At 39.3% G+C, this 18,226-nt stretch overlaps 2 protein-coding genes across 2 annotated transcripts; one reads left to right on the top strand and one right to left on the bottom strand.

The window, feature by feature from the left end:
- Positions 1 to 1,956: 1,956 nt before the first annotated feature.
- On the top strand, positions 1,957 to 4,902 carry LOC131333037 (ATP synthase delta chain, chloroplastic). The gene is made up of 2 exons (XM_058367340.1): positions 1,957 to 2,484; positions 4,320 to 4,902. Exons 1-2 carry the CDS (start codon positions 2,107 to 2,109, stop codon positions 4,710 to 4,712), a joined length of 771 nt encoding a protein of 256 aa, XP_058223323.1. The 5' UTR covers positions 1,957 to 2,106; the 3' UTR covers positions 4,713 to 4,902.
- An 816-nt stretch (positions 4,903 to 5,718) lies between these two features.
- LOC131333126 (somatic embryogenesis receptor kinase 1) lies at positions 5,719 to 14,397 on the bottom strand. Its single transcript, XM_058367476.1, has 11 exons — positions 13,935 to 14,397; positions 12,577 to 12,709; positions 12,413 to 12,484; positions 11,010 to 11,153; positions 9,268 to 9,339; positions 9,084 to 9,155; positions 8,885 to 8,997; positions 8,269 to 8,400; positions 7,830 to 8,171; positions 6,876 to 7,270; positions 5,719 to 6,312 (listed from the first exon to the last, which is right to left on the bottom strand). The coding sequence occupies exons 1-11, from the start codon at positions 14,020 to 14,022 to the stop codon at positions 5,998 to 6,000; spliced, it is 1,878 nt and encodes a 625-aa protein (XP_058223459.1). The 5' UTR covers positions 14,023 to 14,397; the 3' UTR covers positions 5,719 to 5,997.
- Positions 14,398 to 18,226: the final 3,829 nt, after the last annotated feature.

Raw genomic sequence — 18,226 nt, 5'->3', positions numbered from 1 at the left:
ATGGGTTAGGTAATTTGGTTTAATTTACCGTACTTCTCCACATCCAGCTAGCGAGCTAATGTAGCCTATGTACTACTCCCTCCGTCCCTTTTTAAGTGTCCTGCTTCGTAACTCCAACTTATTAAAAAGACATCATTCATTATACCTTTCACATTAACTTTTTCATCCACTTTCCCAACTTACCCATCATCATTACACTTTTCCTCACTTACTTTTCAAAAAGGAATCTACTTTTAAGGGCAAAATAGACAATACATCAACTTTTACCCACTAACTTTACAAAATGGACACTTATTAAGGGACAGCCCAAAATAGAATACTGGACTCTAAAAAAGGGACGGAGGGAGTACCTATTTTGTTGTAGCCATCAACAGTTCCCACTTCCCCCCTCACTCTCCTCACACCAGGGCGAATAAATCCAATCTTCCAATATTTCAAATGCTTTCTTCTTCCTTATTAATAGATCAAAAATGTTTTGGGCTAGAGAGTTTTTGCCCATCCTCAAACTAGAAATTTTTGGGTTAATTTGAACTTTGAAGCGTTTAAAGGATGAATTAGATGATGAATTTTTGAGTTTGGAGAGCGCTTCAAGCAACGGTGGTGGTGGTGGTGCCTGCACACAGTGGGATTGGGTGGAACACTAGTGGTGGTATTTTTGTGGAGAGGCACAGTTAGAGCTGATTGTGTCATTGTGAGAGTGAAACAATAACTTTACGAACTTTCAGTTCAAACAGAGAGTATTGTTGGGGCAGAAATGCTACTAGTACAGCAGCCCTGCACAAACCCCTTTTGCGCCCCGTCTCAGATCCTACAAAGATGATCGGAGCCGCTCATTTTGTTTAGGGTCCCTGTAAAAAATCACCTTAATCCGATATTGGGAAAAGTGTTTACGAATCATCCAACTTTGCTTCAAAATTAGGCTGAACAAAATGAGCGGTCCCGATCATCTTTCCAGGATTCGAGACGGGCGCAAAAAGGATTTGTGCGGGGCTGTTGTACAGCAGCTGCTGTACCAGCAGAATCGTTCATTGTTGGGGTGTGTACTTAAAAGTTACTAAGTAGGAGTATAATTTTTTTTTTTAAACAAAGCAAATCATATTCTACAACTAATTCAAGAAAAGAAAATGATTTTAGCACTCCACATTTAGCCATTGGCATTTTATTTTTTGTATTTATTGTATGTGAAATTATTAAATTATCCTAAATTTTGTTAGTGTTCATCTACTTTAAAGGATAATCTGATAATTTTAAATAAAAATAAAGTGTCAATAGCTAAAAATAGAATGTCAAAATCAACATCCTTCAAGAAAAAGCCATGTGATCGATGAGGGTTTGAACTCTCGATCACTGCAAGGGTTATAGGGCGCTCATAAATTTGCTACCACTCAATTTGCAAGTACACTAGAAGATACTACTCCCTCCGTTTTAAATTGAGAATCCCTTTTGAAGATTGCAACTATTTAAGGGGACATATAATAATTACATCTATAATGCTAATCATTTCCATCATTACCTCTATATTCTACCAACTTTATAACCCACTTTTGGAAAATCACAAAAAATTTCCTTTCATTTTGAAAAAGGACCATCATTTTAGAATAACCCCAAATAGAATAATAAACTTTCAATTTGAAACGGACGGAGTAACATCTTTTAACTAGCTAAAATACATACCCTTGTTTTACTTGTTTCGTCCTTAGTCACATAATTCGTACGTGGATGCATGAGTGAAAATGCGAGCTTGAAAATATCTTTAAAATCCGTCATAAACTACTAAAATTTGAAAAATTTGAATGAGCGATGATTGAGAAAGAACGAGCGCAATGCAAGAATGGAGCCAAAAACTTTTGTGCCAAGAGCACTGATGCCCTCCAATGACAATCACACACGTGTCGTCTCTCTATCTGTTCTACGGCAGATAAGACGCCATCGGCCCATCCTCCTCCAAAATCACACAAGATAATCAATCTCTTCTCCACCGTCCATCACTCCCCTCTCTTAAATCTCAACCGTCCATTTCCACCAAAATCAAATTCCCCCCAATCTCCACCAAAGCCCTCCCCTCTCTCTCTCCTGCCCCTCTCTCCTCTCTCTCTCTCCCCCAAAATGGCAGCAGCTCTACAACAATCCCCGATCACATTCCACTCCAGACTACCCCTATCTACTCGAGTAATCACAGCCAAATTTCACACCCACAGAGCCACAGGGGCAGCCCCGTTCAACGGCGGCTTCTCGTCCGCCGTTAGAATCCCCAGGCCGGCCGTTAAAACAGCCGGGAAAAAACCACGGGGCGGCACGTTGAGGGTCAGGGCGGCGGACGTGGCCTCCGAAAGCTACGCCTCCGCGCTGTCCGCGGTGGCGGTTGAAACCGGAACCCTAGATGCCACCGCCGCCGACGTGGAGAAGGTGGCCAAGCTGTTTTCCGACCCTGAGGCCGCCGAGTTCTTCAATAACCCTATCATCGAGATCGAGGAGAAACGAGAGGTACAAACAAGTCTTCTACGACCACACCCATTCGCAATCATGTGTGGGTCCCACATGACTGTGAGTGTGTGTGTAAAATTAGATGTGTAAGTATGTGTGGTTAGAGAATTTTTGAAAGCATAAATGTGATTGTTGAGATCTTCTGTTTGCTTTCACGTAAAGTTGTGTGATTTTAACCTTAAAAATAAGGTGCTTCCGGAAATATTTTTTGAATTTTTTTGACACTTTTGAATGGTGCAAAAAAATTCAATGCCACCGTGCGTGCCCAAAGGATGCCTTCTTGTCGAGAGGTTTAGCTCGTCGCTCGGGTCCCTCATGAAAGGCCAAGGAGCCACTACACAATCTCATGACACGGTGATACCGTCGGCAATGAGCAGGCGTCTCTTGGGTAGCATCGTAGAAACGGAAAATTGAACATCCGTGCTAGTATTTGGCATTGCACTTGCAATAGGCGACGAAACTGCTTGTCACAAAAATTATTTCGAAAAGAAATGACACATCTCTCCAGTAGGGAGCAAATAAAATGGGACGGAGGGAGTAGTAATTGTGACAACTCGAGATTGAAACAAAGAAATGGATAAGCTAAGTCATGGTGATTGGTGGGGCTGTTGTGGCGTTGCCCAATCCAACACACAATCTCGTATTCGGCACTAGTTTTCATTATTCATTGCATATCTCGAATGATGCCTTTCTATAGTTACATTGGTCGCGCGTATGATCCATTATACTATATTCTGTGTTTCACATCACCAATTACAATTGCCGAGGTTTCGTGCCCCCGAGCCTCACCATAGGCAATGCCTCTGGACACCCCCACATAGTTTGCGAAGTGACAAATCAAGACTAGATCAGGCTTCACAAATTGAACGGGGGCAAAGTGATTCCACTTGATTGGAATTGACCCAGAAAGTTTAAGATAATACAAGTTTAGATACAATTGATAGAATTTGTTCTAAGTTGATCCATAAGAATTTTATACAAAATGTTCCCCGTCTCATTTTTTGTTTATCGGCATCCCCACGTCTCAAATTGTCAGTTCTTAACTTCATATTTTCATGTCGAGATGTCCCAAATCAGTAGTTCTCTTAGAAAAATCAAAATATAAATCTTGCAATTAACACTCGTTTTATTGTTTTCTTGCATTTCTATTCCTCATTCATTCGCTCTTTCTTCCATTTTGATCTCCCAATTTTCCCATTCTCCTCTATTGTGTAGTGTAAAAGTGTGACAACTGGAATTTTGGACAGTGGGGTGAAACACCTATAAGTTGTTTTTGTGAGAAGGGAAAAATCAGAAAGGCGTATCTAGCTGCTAATTCACAAATGCCACATGTTCTAATTTTAGTGAAGGTTCTATGGACAATTATTTAGAATATTTCTTCTCGGTAAGAGTGGAAGGGCAACTTGCTATAGCAATCTGCTATGGCGTGACCATAGGGGCTCTAGAGACTCGTACAGCCCTGCGAGGGATCAATGACCCATAGGTTTCTACCTTCGCACCGCAAGCTAGCCGAGCCAGTTGGATTGCAAAGCACGGGAGACATCGTCTGTACCCCTTGAACCTGCAATCTCCAGAGGAAGTGAGCTATTTACGACTAGGTGGTAAACCACTAAACCTCTAGGCTGCCACTCGTGGTAATTTTTCAACATCTGTGGGATTGAATGTGTATCAGATAATTAAATGAGAAATTCTGCAAAGTAGTTCTGTTAAATGACGGTGTCAATCTATTTTCATTTTGTCTTGCAGTTGTTGAAGTTGTAAATATCAACAAGCTTTTTGGATGTTTTATCGTAAGGCTGTCACTAATCAAATTTCGTGACTCCCCTCCTGATTAGGTTGTCGACCAGTTCGCATCGGAGAACAAACTCCAGCCCCACACCGCGAATTTCATCAACATCCTGATCGATAATGACCGGATCGAGCTGATCCATGAAATCTTGAGCGAATTCGAAATCGCTTACAACAAACTGACTGATACGGAGGTGGCGGTTGTTTCGTCCGTGGTGAAACTGGAGTCGCAGCACCTGGCCCAGATCGCAAAGGGAGTGCAGAGACTGACGGGGGCGAAGAACGTAAGGATCAAGACGGTGATTGATCCGTCTCTTCTGGCAGGGTTCACTGTTAGGTATGGACATACCGGGTCGAGCATGATTGATATGAGTGTGAAGAAGCAGTTGGAAGATATTGCTGCTCAGCCCGACTTAATGGACCTTCAATTTGCTCTCTGAGTTCGTAACACCATTCTTTTAGTTGCCGTTTTCAGTTGGAGGCTTGTCATTGTATTTGTTCAACTGGCATGTGGTTTTACCAGTATATATATGTGTCCAGCAATTCCGAATTGTTCAATGTGAATTTTAATCTTCTATTGTTTGGATATTTACTTCTAGTGGAGGAAAATAATGCAGAAATTTTGTTTTATGGTATTGGATCACAGGAAAAAATATAACTTTGAAGTTGGGAATGTATGGCTCTATTTTTTTTTTTGTACATTTTCTTTTAATTTACACTACTTCAATTTTTATTCAACCCATCGACGAATGTCTCAATTTCTTTTTTCGAAGAGTTGAACTCACAATCTTGCCAATTTTTATTCAACCTGCCGACGAAGGTCTCAATTTCTTTTTCAAAAGAGTTGAACTCACAATCTTGCTGCACTCAAAGTGCTGCTATAAAACCGTTGGGCTAAGTATCCCGGTTGGATGGCTATATTCTTCGGAGGTTGTAAAATTTACTACTTGGGTGGTTTGAGTTGAACCTGTACTTGACATTTTTCTCCCCCCTTCAGAGCAACTCTTAAAATTAAGGTCCAATAAATTACCACAAAATGGGAGATATGGCAACTTCGCACACTGAGAAAATACGAGACACGGAAAACATTCTAAAATCTTGGGGCCACTGGAAAGTTTGTCAGGTCTTTAACTTTAGGTCCCAAAATAAATAGAGATGCGCGCAAACCAAACTGGCCCGAACATCATGTCATAAAAAAAGAGATTACTCAAGTAGTTAAAAAAGTGGCTGCAATGGGCATCTGTTAGCTTCATGGAAAAACCTTTACTTCCTAGGGTGTTCGAATCTCCGCCCTATAACAATCCAAAGGGCGGAGCTTGGGGATCTGGAATTGGTATTGGAGGCCCCAATACCAAATCTATTGGTACAGCAGAATGACCACAGATTCCCATCATGTACCACATTCTAAGCTACAGTTGCAATCAAGCACAGATGAAATTCACAATCTACAAACGAAAACACAACATAAATAACAACGCGAAGGCCAAAAAAGGCACTAATTTGAGTATCACCACAATGTATCGGTTTGGGTAACTGGGTTACAAAAATGCCCGTCAATACAAATTTCTATTCACAATGTAATGAATATAATTCAGGAAGAGCTTACGGTAGGCTTACAGGATGACTGTTAAAACAAGGAAAAAGAAAGAAAAAACAACGAAAAGGAAGAAAGCTTTATATCCAAAAAGAAAGAAAAAGAAGTTTTCAGTAATTTCTTTGAGAGTGTCACCTTGGGCCAGATAACTCAACAGCGTGTAGGTTTTCTGTGGAGTCAACGATCCAATCGGAGTTAGGGTGAGGTGCTAGTTCAACTTCTTGGCGAAGGACTTCACCCTTCTGCCACTCATCCCACTTCTCTGCCAAGCCATCTCCCTCTAGCATTCTCACCACCTCCGACATCTTTGGCCGGTCCATCGGGGAACCTTGCGTGCAGAGCAGAGCAACTTGGATGAGCTGCTCCACTTGCGACTCCACGTAATTGTTTTGCAGATCAGGATCGACAAGCATTTCGAGTTTCTTCTCCTTCAAAAGACCTTTTACCTGAATATATAAGATACATGAATGTCAGATGTTAGAGCTGATGAATTAGGATGCCCTCTAAGTTTGTGTTCGGATCATTGATGAGTGAATCCAGCTGATGAAGCAGATATAGGTTGATTCACTAGAGATGGGTAAGAAACTTCTGATCCAAAGAGGGCAAGTATCTGTGGAAGGAAAGAAATAGCTAATAGCCCCTTTGGATGGTGAGAAAGGGTGAGAAAAGAAAAGGAAGAAATCCTATCACTTATTTACAGTCTTCTTCATTTCTCCCCATAAAAGTGAGATTTGATAAAACCCAAACCTTTCTCTTATCATCAATCCTCGCCATCCGAAGGGGCTCTAAACTCTACTATTCACAGGGCTAGGTTTGGACAACAAAAGCCACTTCATCAGACCAAGATTCCAAACAGCAAGCCTTGCCCTTAGCAGATTCCTATATCAATCCACGCACCGCCCGAGTAAAACAAAACTAAGTGGATACTCCAGATTATCTCCAGGAAATTAGTGCACAGATTGTACCATTAAACTAGTAAATATTTAAAGTAATCGTTTTGAGTGCATACCCAATCGAGCAACATGACATCATCATCATTTGCCAAGCGAGCAAGATCAAAAGCCCTTTGTCCTGTTATTAGCTCCAGAAGCATGATTCCATACCCGAAAACATCAGTTTTCTCGGATGATTTACCGGTGGAGAGGTACTCCGGAGCTATGTGCCCAATTGTGCCACGTACAGCAGTAGTAACATGGGTATCCTTATAATCCATAAGTTTAGCCAACCCAAAGTCTCCAACAACGGCCTCAAACTCCTCATCCAACAAAATATTAGCAGCTTTTACATCACGGTGAATAATCTTTGGATCACAGTGATCATGCAAATAAGATAGTCCTCTCGCAGAACCCAATGCAATTCGTCTCCTTGTCGGCCAGTCAAGAGGTGGTTCGTTTGGGGGGCGTTCTACAAATACACAGATAAATGACAAAATTATAGTTGAAAGATTTAAGTATAATAATCTTTCTTCCCACTAAGACAACCTAAAGTACAAACACATCACTGATCCTAGAACTGATATCATTTATGTTCAAAGCATGAAAGCAAATGGTGGTGTAATGCTGATCCTTGACACTAATGTTACAGCCTAAGAAGCATGAGATACGGCAATTCTCAAAAGACGGAGAAACGGACACTCGGGGGTCATGGGAGAAAAACACATGATATATACCCTACATTGTGGTAAGTTGTTAAAATGGATATTGTCTCCACTCTCCAGAAACAACCGAAAGTAATATTTTAAGATGAAATTCTTATCTTTTGCTTTCAAATATTATAAATTGAACAAGCGTTTATCATGTTTGATTTTTCACTCGCAATTCTTACTTCTTATGTATCCCGGTGCGTCCATGTCCCCGATTGTCTGTGCTCCATAGGTTACAGCCATCGAAATAAGGGAACAATTTGTGTGAAAGCAACAGAAATAAAGCATCAACAAATGTTATAGAAATCCTATGACAATTACCTCTTAAACATGATGCAACACTTCCGTTTGCCATATAGGGATAGACAAGAAGCCGTTCAGTCGGTGTCATACAAAATCCCCGTAGTCTAAGGAGATTCCGGTGCACAGCCATGCTAATCATCTCCACCTCTGTTTGAAACTGCACCTCCCCACCAGGTGTACGCTCCTCCTTTAGACGTTTTACAGCCACCAGCGTACCATCCGCTAACCGTCCCTTGTACACCTTACCGAATCCTCCTCTACCCAAGATATTCTTATTGCTAAAGCCATCTGTTGCAACTTGTAATTCTCTAAGGGAAAACCTTTTGAGCTGCCCCAGATGAACCTCTGGATCCTCTTCAGCTGCAACGAAACACAAACAAGTGGTAATCAAAACTCAAACGGTAAGGTAAGTGATCAATCGATTCAATGCAAGCAACTTCTCCAACAAACCACTAACCAGGAACATCAAAGAAATACTCTTGTGGTTTCCTGCGATGCCACCATGCAAATGCAAGTGCAGGCACAGCAAACAGAAGAGCAGCACCTGCAGCAACACCTCCAGCAATTGCTCCAGTGGCACTATTCCCTCCTATTTTCATAGTTTTAACAAAAAAAGAATGTGAATAACTGGAATGATGTATGCAAATTTCACTCCTTTCACAAGGACCACACCATACAGAACAGCAATATAAACACATTAACGCGTCGAACAAGGATGTTACATAATCATATTTAAGACACAAGCAACCAGAAATCGAATTGGTGCAGTATTGAAATATCAAAACCACATTAGACAAAGAAAAAGGAGATAGATTCCACATAATTGAAATGCAAGTATCCTGCATTTCATTTTATTTTGACAAATTTCAATGTCGAGAATATGATAGTTAAAGGGGGGGGGGGGGGGGGGGGGGGGGGGGGGGCTGCAATTGGATAGTAACATGAAAGCCTAATTTGGTTAGCTGATACTTTAAACGCTCATGCAAGACCTACTTAAAATAACTTTAAATAGTTGATACCAGTTGATAGATGAGTTCATGCAACAAGTAATGAGACTGATACAGAACAATCACCTGGTGATGAAATTGGAGGTGGTTGGACAAATGGAGGTGGCGGAGAAAATGGAGGAGATCCTGGGCAAGGGTGTCCAGTAACCGGTCCACATAGATCCAGGTTATTAGCAAAACTGCAATTGGTAAAGCAGATATTCAGCACTATCCTTGAAACCAGTCAGTCAGAAATGAATTGTGGGTCCAATAATCAGCAGGAAACCTGATGGGTGTAAATAGCGAAAAGGAACCATTATCTGGAACTCCTCCTTCGAGACGGTTGTTTGATAGATCCCTGCATAGCAGTGCAACACAAAAACATGACTGACTGGAGAGAGAGAGAGAGAGAGAGAGAGAGAGAGAGAGAGAGAGAGAGAGAGAGAGAAATAAAGCAACTCGGTACTCACAGGACTTGCAGTGATGAGATATTAGTCAACGAAAAAGGAATGGGACCCGACAAGCTGTTGTTGTTGAGCCGGCTATCCTTACATGGCATTGGAAGAGGATGTTAAAGTCCAAGATCAATCACAATAAATTCAAATTCTATAAATCACAATAAAAGCCTCCTAGAACTAAAAATCCTATATGATGTTGAGTGTGGACGCATGTTGGTACACGCAGAATATTGCAAAGGCCATTGTAGCTGAAAGCCAAGCCCCTGGGATAGATCCAGTATTTTCTACATCATGGAAAAAAAATCTATCCAGTATTTTCTACATCATGGAAAATAACAAAAATGAATCTCAAAAACGAAGGATATCCAGTTTATACTATTTTCCCTTGTCCTAGACTTGCCACCGTCTTGGTTTCATAGGCATCACAATCATGGCTCAAATGCATGATTGAAATATTGGTACAGCAAGAATTTATAGGCATATTTGGCTTCAGATATGCCAATAATGGACATAGAACACCTCTTTTTTTCTTTCAGAGTTGACTCGAAAGCATTTCGACTCAAGTTGGGGAAAAAGTCGGAAGACCCAATTCTAATTGGAATGTTTTCTTGTTTTGGAGATAATTAATGCAAGCGATTCAAGGTGTAACTAAAAGCAGCATACAAATGAAAGGAAGAAGAAAACGAAGAAGCCTGATTTGAACATCACTATGTAACGAAAGACATTTCCCACCACCATCGCTCTACGCAACTGCAGTTACTGGACAAACACCACCACCTAACCACTAGCACTATAAGCCTATAACTGCAATATCAGAGTCGACACCACTGCAACTTGCAACCCCTAAGATTTGTAGCCCTAGAAGTTAGTTGATTAGCCAACTACCAAAGAAAAGGGTGCGAATGAGGATTTTTCTAGAAATCAATTTATTTCTTTCAAGCAATAGAGATATGCTCTTTGTGGAAATTTTATATCCATCTCAAAACCAATCGGCAATGAGTGGAGGTCCCAAATATTATTATCGAAAAGACATAAAGATTTTCTATAAACTATAAAAGCAATCTTTTAGTAAATGAGAGCGGGCGGGGAACTAACACAAGTGAAGGACCCCGTAGGGCCTCATCTCCCATTCCTTACCCAAGCGATGTGGGACTACTCTAACACTCCTCTTCCCCTTCATCTCTTATGGAGGCAATTCTTCCCCTTTTGTTCCTTCTAATTAATCATTTCCCAGTGCCCTTATCCTTCCTTCCATCCTCCCTTCTCCTCCAACCGTCTGTTTCAATAAAAATTGCAACCCTATGGGTGCGTTTGGTAACGTCTTTAGCTTTATACTTTTACGCATTACATTTATGAAAATTATGAAGCTGAATTCCACTTCTTTTTCTTTGTTTTTTTTTTTTTTTTGCAAAACTGAAAAGTAACAAAAAAACTCTTTGGTAAATAGATATTCTGTAAACATTAGAAATCAAAATGAGACATGTTTGGTAATGTCTCTATTTTTGTCTCGCAGTAACACCAGAATAACAGTTAACAGTACCACACTACCACTACGCCCTTTGCCACCATTAAGTCCTTAGCTATCAGTCTGTCACCACCAAGGTACTAGTCACTTGTCAAGTCTCACACCAGCTAGTAACTAGAAAAGAAATAAAAGCAACAACAAAACAAAATATGAGACCATAAAACTAACAATAAAGAAACGGTGGTAGAGATATTGGGCAGAAAATCAAGGGGAAGACGAGAATACACACAGGAAGCGCAGTTTCGACAGCTTGCCCAAAGTGTCTGGAATGGGACCAGAAAAACTGTTCAAGTAGAGATCCAAGCTCACCAAGTTCGTCAGGTTTCCAAGGTCACTGGGAATTGGTCCACTGATATTATTACTGTAAAGTTCCCTGTCATTAACCAACTCATTCGTTTAATGCAGATGAGAAGTCTCAAAATATCACATACGATTCCAAATAAATTCGCCTAAAAACATGCATAAAGCCATCTACTGTCGAAGTAATTCGCCCCTTGAAGTGCTCTAAGGGCGGTCATGCAAATTATAAGGAGAACTATCAGAACTGAAATGAAACCCAGTATTCTAAAAGCGTCTAACATTTTTATGTGATACAACAGTGGGCTTAAACTTCTCATAATCAGGCCCTAGAAAACATTTAGAATGCAAATTGCAGAATATAAGTACATTGAAGAGAAGGGCATTCAAAGTTCTTCAGGCATAGTATTATCATGTTCTCACAAAGCTGCACTGCAAGGTTTTCTTCTAAGGTTTACTTACTCTAAATCAAGTTATACAAATTCAAATGGAAAATTGGCAGCAAAGTTGCTACATAGCATTAATTCCAATGAAATCTTCCAATTCTATACAAATCAGAATTTCTATTTTTCAAGACCTTTAAACATATAACTCCGCCTGGTTCGTGCTTAGAGCCTTATCTTTCTTTCCCAGCCAGTCCCAAGCGCGCATAAAGGAGGAGGGTTGTTCGTTAAGTAGCTGACAGCCAGCACGTAAAAAGCCCGTCAGATCTTTATGACATGAATCCAAATATGATAACGAGAAGATACGAGTATAATGGGTTTGTGTGAACAAGTGGCCCTTGACAGAACTCAATGGAGGAAAAGGATTCATGTAGCCGACCCCAAGTGATTGGGACATAAGGCTCGGTTTGGTTTGGTAGGATCTTTAAACATATGTGCAAAACATCATCATGTACGGTCACCGAGATGTCAGCCAAGTACACTGTAGGTTTGGTAAGATCTTTAAACATATGTGCAAAACATCATCATGCACGGTCACCGAGATGTCAGTCAAGTACACTGTAAGAGACACCACAGAAGAAATGTTTTCGATGCAGAAAGCTCAATTTTTCTCAACAAAATTAAACTACTTAACTAGTTGGTGAAGCCTTAGTAGCCTACTACAGAAGATGACTGTCATTTGAGCCTTTGAGGTTACATAGAAACTAACAGTTTGCAGTATGTGCAAGAGAGAACACGAAACCAGTAGCCAGTTAATACTAGAAAAGGGTAATAACTTTTTTCTCAGGAGAAGTGCATACTTGATGCCATTGTCTAGGTCAAAACCAAAAAGAAGGGGATGGTGCGTCAATTTAACATCTCAAAATAACACCAGCAACAAAAGAGAACTTACAAGTACTGTAGATTTTTCAGCATGCCAAGCTGTGGGACTAACTGACCAGATAAAGCTGCATTGCCAAGATCACTGGAAAAATATAGAAAGAGAGAAGGGTATCATACACAACACAATGGCTAACTCATTAGCTAACTTTGGAGAGTGCTTATGGCGAAACTTACACTCTAATAACACTATTATCATTGTTGCAAGTAACATGAAACCAAGTGCAGGGATTGACAAGGGTAGGATCCCAACTCTGCAGCACATTATTAGGATCATCCAAGTTGGCCCTCAAGCTATGCAAAGCATCACCTGTGCATAGATGCAATCCAAAGTAGTTACAGCCAGCTATAATAAATTGACAGTAAGATCGTAACACATGCTACACCAAAATTATGGACCACGTAGATCAAATAGATCATTGCCTTCTTCAAATGCCACAAAAAGAAGCAAATTCAACATACACAAGAGACATAAGTCTCAATATACAACATTGCAGAATTGGTGGAAACAGTTTGGAATTTTGGCAAGAAAGAGAAAGGGGAAAAAATTCCTTTCTCCTTCTATTGGTTCCTATCTTGAGACAAAAAGAGAAATCTATGAGAAAATTTTCTTCTTCATACTTCTCTGAGTTCTCTCTGTTTTTCTTTACTCATTCTCTTTCTCCTTAGTAGTTTGCCTTCTTTATTTCCCATTGTTTCCCAACATACTCAAACAAAGAAAACTTATTTCCTTTCTCATTTTCCTTAATGTTCTTCGCAAAGCCTTATCAGAGGCAAAATAACCAACTTTCTCTTCTATTTCTTTCTTACTTCTTTTGTTTTATTACTATTTCTTTCCATGACTTCCAAACACTCATCTAGTAGTCCATGTTTAGTTGGACAACAAAGTTTGAAGGCAATACACGGGCACATTGAGAAGGGACTTAACCAGTGATAAACTACAGCATGTTCCAAATATAGAACACAGTCATTGTTCTCTGGGTACCACCCATCCTGTGCGTATCGGACCACTACATTACAGGGTCCAGGAACATATTCACAAGTCATTATAAAGGAAGAGGCACATATCAAGATAAAGGCAACCATCAAATGTACCGAAACGGGAATCCAGAATATCAATTGAATCCAACATTTTCACTAATAGTTCAAGAATACAAAACAATCAATGCTGAAAGCAAGAAAAATGAAAAACACTTCTACACATTTTCTTTCCAACCGATAGAAACCTCACCTTTCCAACCTAGTTTCTTTCCACTCTAAACATTTGACAAGTTAAACAGGGAGCATGTAAGAAGTCATAGACAAAGAGGATTAACATGAGATAAATGCAGATTTCTTATAACACTTCAAGAAGCACAACCACCACCATAACTACTGAAATTCCCCATTTTCTTGTGATTCAAACTAATCTCCAGTCAAGAAACAAACACAGATTAATCATTGCCAGAATGAAAATAAATAAAAGCACAAACTTTTTCCTTTCCAACTAAAATTGGACAAAAAGCGGAAAATCCAAGAAAAGAATATCAACACACCTTCAGTATTGGCATAAATGAACCTCAGTGGATGACCCAACAGTAGCAACCACAACAGACATGATTTCAACACCACCTCTCTCTCCATCGCCGTACCTTATCCACCTACACACACATATCCATATCCAAATGTAGATCCAAATACCCAACACCCAGAACCCGCATTTCAAAAACCCACAAACCCTAGCTCTCAACTCACCCAAATCTCCACCTTTCTTGGCCCAAACCAGAATCTAAAGCAGATCTGCACACCCAACACCCGGTAAAGATTCAAAAAAAGTGGAAACTTTATTTGTCTTTGAATTTATTTCTCTAAACAGAACCCTTGTTCTCTGTCTCTCTCTAGCTCGCTCTGTGTGCAAGAAACCTTTTAGGCTTCTGTATCGCTATGCTTTTTCTCTCTCTAGGGGTATCTTGATCTCTCTCTCTCTCTACTCATAGAGCAGAGTGTGTTTATCTATCTAACCTTTTTGGGTGCGTGCAGTGCTTTTCTTGAGGCTGCCCCAACGATGGAGTGGTTGACCGAACTGCCCCATTTCAGCCAAACGACGTCGTGATTCGTATGAACTCACATAGACAGATAGACAGCGTTAATTACACTTTGCCCCTAGAAGTAGTATCACTTTGCTACTTTAGCGTAAAACGAAAGGAATTAGCGTTGGCACTTCAAGTTTTGAATTGATTTCAATTTGATCCAATTATTGATTCTGCCCAATGTGACTCATGTGTGTTGGGAAAAAAGTAATTGATACTATTATTGTAACAGTTTTTTTCTTGTTTTTTGAAATTTTATGAGATTCGTGTTCAATTTTAGATTCAATCATTCGGCTTGACAAACAAAATTTTGAAAGCAAACATTATGGAAAAAAACAACTAAACTTTACAAAATGAAAGAAGTTAAAAAAATAAATATTTTTTCGCTGTCTTTAGACTTATTTTACCCTCTCTCTTTATTTTAACTTTGATCCATCTTTCATAATGTTTTAGCTCATCTTCTGTGAGATTAATAATAAATCTCAAAGAATTTGATGAAAGAATATATAAAATAATAATAAACATCAATAACACTAATTGTTTCTAGAAAAATAATATTAAGTTGTCCAAGTCTCACTCCACATGGATAGATGGACTCATTGCTATTTAGCTCTTTAACGCTATTGGAATTGCTTTCACTATGTGGTTCCCTTTGGTTTACAATCCAATAAGACATGTAGTACTATAGGATGAATTGTGAATCAAATAATAATATTACACGATCCATGCTAGGGATCATCAGATACAAGATTTAATTCGACTATTAAAAAAATTAGCTAGAGATCATCGGATACAAGATTTTCTTGGATATATAGTCCAATCTTATTATACTCATATCCTCCCGAATAAAAGACCCTTGCGGGTATATAGTCCATACACGGGGATCAACCTTTGGAACTAAGTGCAATAAAAGTCACTAGCAATGGACATAAAGGTGAAAATAATTTTTGTAGGGCAAATAAAGAAACAAAAAATACTTTGTAAGGCCACATTTCAGAATAGGTTTTAAGTACTTATTTTTTAAGAAGACAATTCCAAATTAAAAAATAATAGGCTTAATGAAATCTAAAAATATACAATATAGATCTTGTTTGAAATATCTCGATTAGATCTTTATACGGTGCAAAAAAAAATTTATTTACATTATTTTTGAATTTGAAAATGTGAAATAAGTATTTATTTTTTAAAAATGTGTTCTGGAACGGAGCCTAAGTGTAATTCGCCGGGGGGGGGGGGGGTTAACGGACACGAAATACGACACGAACAGGACACGAAATTAACGGGTTAGGGTTAAACATTTATGACACGAAAATGACACGACTCGATAACACTAATTCTAAATGGGTCGGGTTCGGGTTGAACACGCGAGACACGAAATTGACACGATCAATACGGTTGCTAACCTGTGTCACCCATTAACATGAACATATATGTATAATATATGGTATATCTGTAATTCTATATAGAGTTGGGCAACGGACATGATAATACGACACGAACCGGATACGAAGTTAATGGGTTATTGTTGAGCATTTCTGACACGAAACACGAAAATGACACGACTCGAGAAACACGAATCCTAAATGGGTCGGGTTCGAGTTGGGTGATTTGTGACACGAGCCCAACTGACACGATACGAACACAATCCGACACGATCTGTTACCCGTGTGTGTGTGGGGTGGTGGGGGGAGGGGGAGAAGTGTAATAACAAACCTTAATGCATACAAGGTAGGACCACTGATATGGGCCTCAAATCCTAGTCGATATTCCGATTTGACAAGGATTTGGTTACGGGAAGGGATCACCTGTCCATTTTCATTGCACGCGAGAGAAAGAGAGAGATAGAGTCAACTAATCAGGACCACTTTTGAGATTTTGAGACCCCATTTTTGTCTAATTGTGTTTGTTGCTTTACCTTAATTTGAAACAAATTTACAGTTTGTTGTATTCAGATGTTGGACTCTTTTTGAAACAGCTTTTGCGCACCTCAATAATTCTTTTCTTGATCGGGTCAAAGGCAGGGTTATTCACACTTTTGTGCATCTCCATAGTCCCCTTCTTGATCTGGGTCAAGGGAGGGGTTTATTCAAGCTTTTACTTTGACGTTTCAAAGTTTTGATTCTTTTTTTTTTTTCGTTTTCCCTTCTTTTTTTGTTGTTGTCTTTTATGAAATATTTTATCTCGTATGGACATATTTCCGATGTTAAAAAGAAAAGGAACAAAAAACATAATGAACTTGTACAAAATTAAATGTTTTAACATTTAAAGTTGCTTTTGCCGTATCAAACCGAAAAGAATGTAAATTTAAATCTCGTTCCGCTAAGATTCTTATTTTTTAAATACTTATTTTTTATTTTACGAGACAGGTCATTCTCTCACAATACATCATCTTTAATTCAAAAAATGGATCGAAATAAGATGGTTCAACAACATATTTATAATTCAGCAAAGCAACTGATGAACCCAACCAACCTATTTCACCAAAATGTTGCAAATTAAAAGCAAGATAACATTGTAGATTCAATATCCATGATGCTATTATGCAAACACGTAACGGAGAAAACCGTTGGATGCGGCAAAAGTGAGTCCGGTTGATTGGTATGTTTGTTCCTCCTCACATAATTGACCAGGATTGGATTCTTAAGGTCAGGTTGTAAGAAAGATTTTTTTTGTAAATCTCCTAGTTTCGGTGTGGATGGTCTCTTTGACCGGCCCGGAAAGAGGATTAGTCGAGGTGCGTATAAGCTGACCCAGACACCCCTGACAGTTGGGAAAAAAGAAGGGAAAATGACGGCTCAGGACGTGTTTTGATAATTAATACCCGCCAAGGATATGCAGAGACAGTATATCCATGACGGGTATTAATTATCAAAACATGTGATTGATTGTCATTTTCCCAAAAAAGAAGAAGAAAGAAAGTAAAGAAGAAACCGTTGCATGCCAAACCCGTAAAATCACTCGTTGGCCTTTATCAAAGGGAAAATGACAGTCAATGAAATGTTTTGATAATTAATACCCGCCAAATATATTTTCAGCATTAACAAATGTTCTCAGCATATTCTTGACGGATATTAACTATCAAAACACATCCTGAACCGTCATTATTCCCTTTATCAAATACCAATCGGGTAGATAAGTGCTCAGTTGGATTGGCCCAAAACGATTTTTGGCTTCAATCCTATGACCTCTGGATCAAAAATTCCCACGGACCTCGTAACGGGTAAGACTTCATTTATAGTAGCAACCAGTGGAATGAGCTGATAGATTTGAGATTTCGAACAGTTTAAATCCCCATCTTTGGGGTTTGTTTGGTTTAATAAGTTGCAGCGTTACTAGGCCCAATTTTTATCAATGGTTTTTTGAACCGTCACTAACAAAACCGTTGATAGGTCTCGATTTTCTTGCAGTGTTAGAAAGAAGGGCGAAAGCTAGAAACACTATTGAATTGTGAAGGGAAATACCTCTTCCTTTTTACTATCTCTGTGAGAAAGCCCTTCACCAATCCCAAACACGGCCTAAGAAAATCAGATATGTTTTTTTTTTTTTTTTTATCAGAGAAAATCAGATATGTTGAAATTAGGAAAAAGTCACTCTCAATATTCAAGACAACTATCTATCCAAACTTGATGTGAGGCTTGACAAGCTGCTGTGAATGGGCCCACTGAACCCGCTTTAGTCCTTGCCAGGCAAGCTTCTGAGGTGAAAGTTTCAATTTTCACCGCAAAATACACCTTTATTTTTTGATTGGCAAAAATAAG

The sequence above is a fragment of the Rhododendron vialii genome, chromosome 7a (genome assembly GCF_030253575.1).
Source record: "Rhododendron vialii isolate Sample 1 chromosome 7a, ASM3025357v1".
NCBI classification, from domain to species: domain Eukaryota; kingdom Viridiplantae; phylum Streptophyta; class Magnoliopsida; order Ericales; family Ericaceae; genus Rhododendron; species Rhododendron vialii.
Note: the sequence above shows the minus strand (reverse complement) of the source record. Positions and strands in the feature narration are given on the sequence as shown.

Coding starts and splice junctions, on each gene's coding strand:
- LOC131333037 (XM_058367340.1), top strand. CDS start 2,107: ATGGCAGCAGCTCTACAACAATCCCCGATCACATTCCACTCCAGACTA. Junction 2,485..4,319: donor AGATCGAGGAGAAACGAGAG/GTACAAACAAGT, acceptor CCTCCTGATTAG/GTTGTCGACCAGTTCGCATC.
- LOC131333126 (XM_058367476.1), bottom strand. CDS start 14,022: ATGGAGAGAGAGGTGGTGTTGAAATCATGTCTGTTGTGGTTGCTACTG. Junction 8,401..8,884: donor ACCTCCAATTTCATCACCAG/GTGATTGTTCTG, acceptor CTATGAAAATAG/GAGGGAATAGTGCCACTGGA. Junction 7,271..7,829: donor TGTTGCATCATGTTTAAGAG/GTAATTGTCATA, acceptor GTGTATTTGTAG/AACGCCCCCCAAACGAACCA.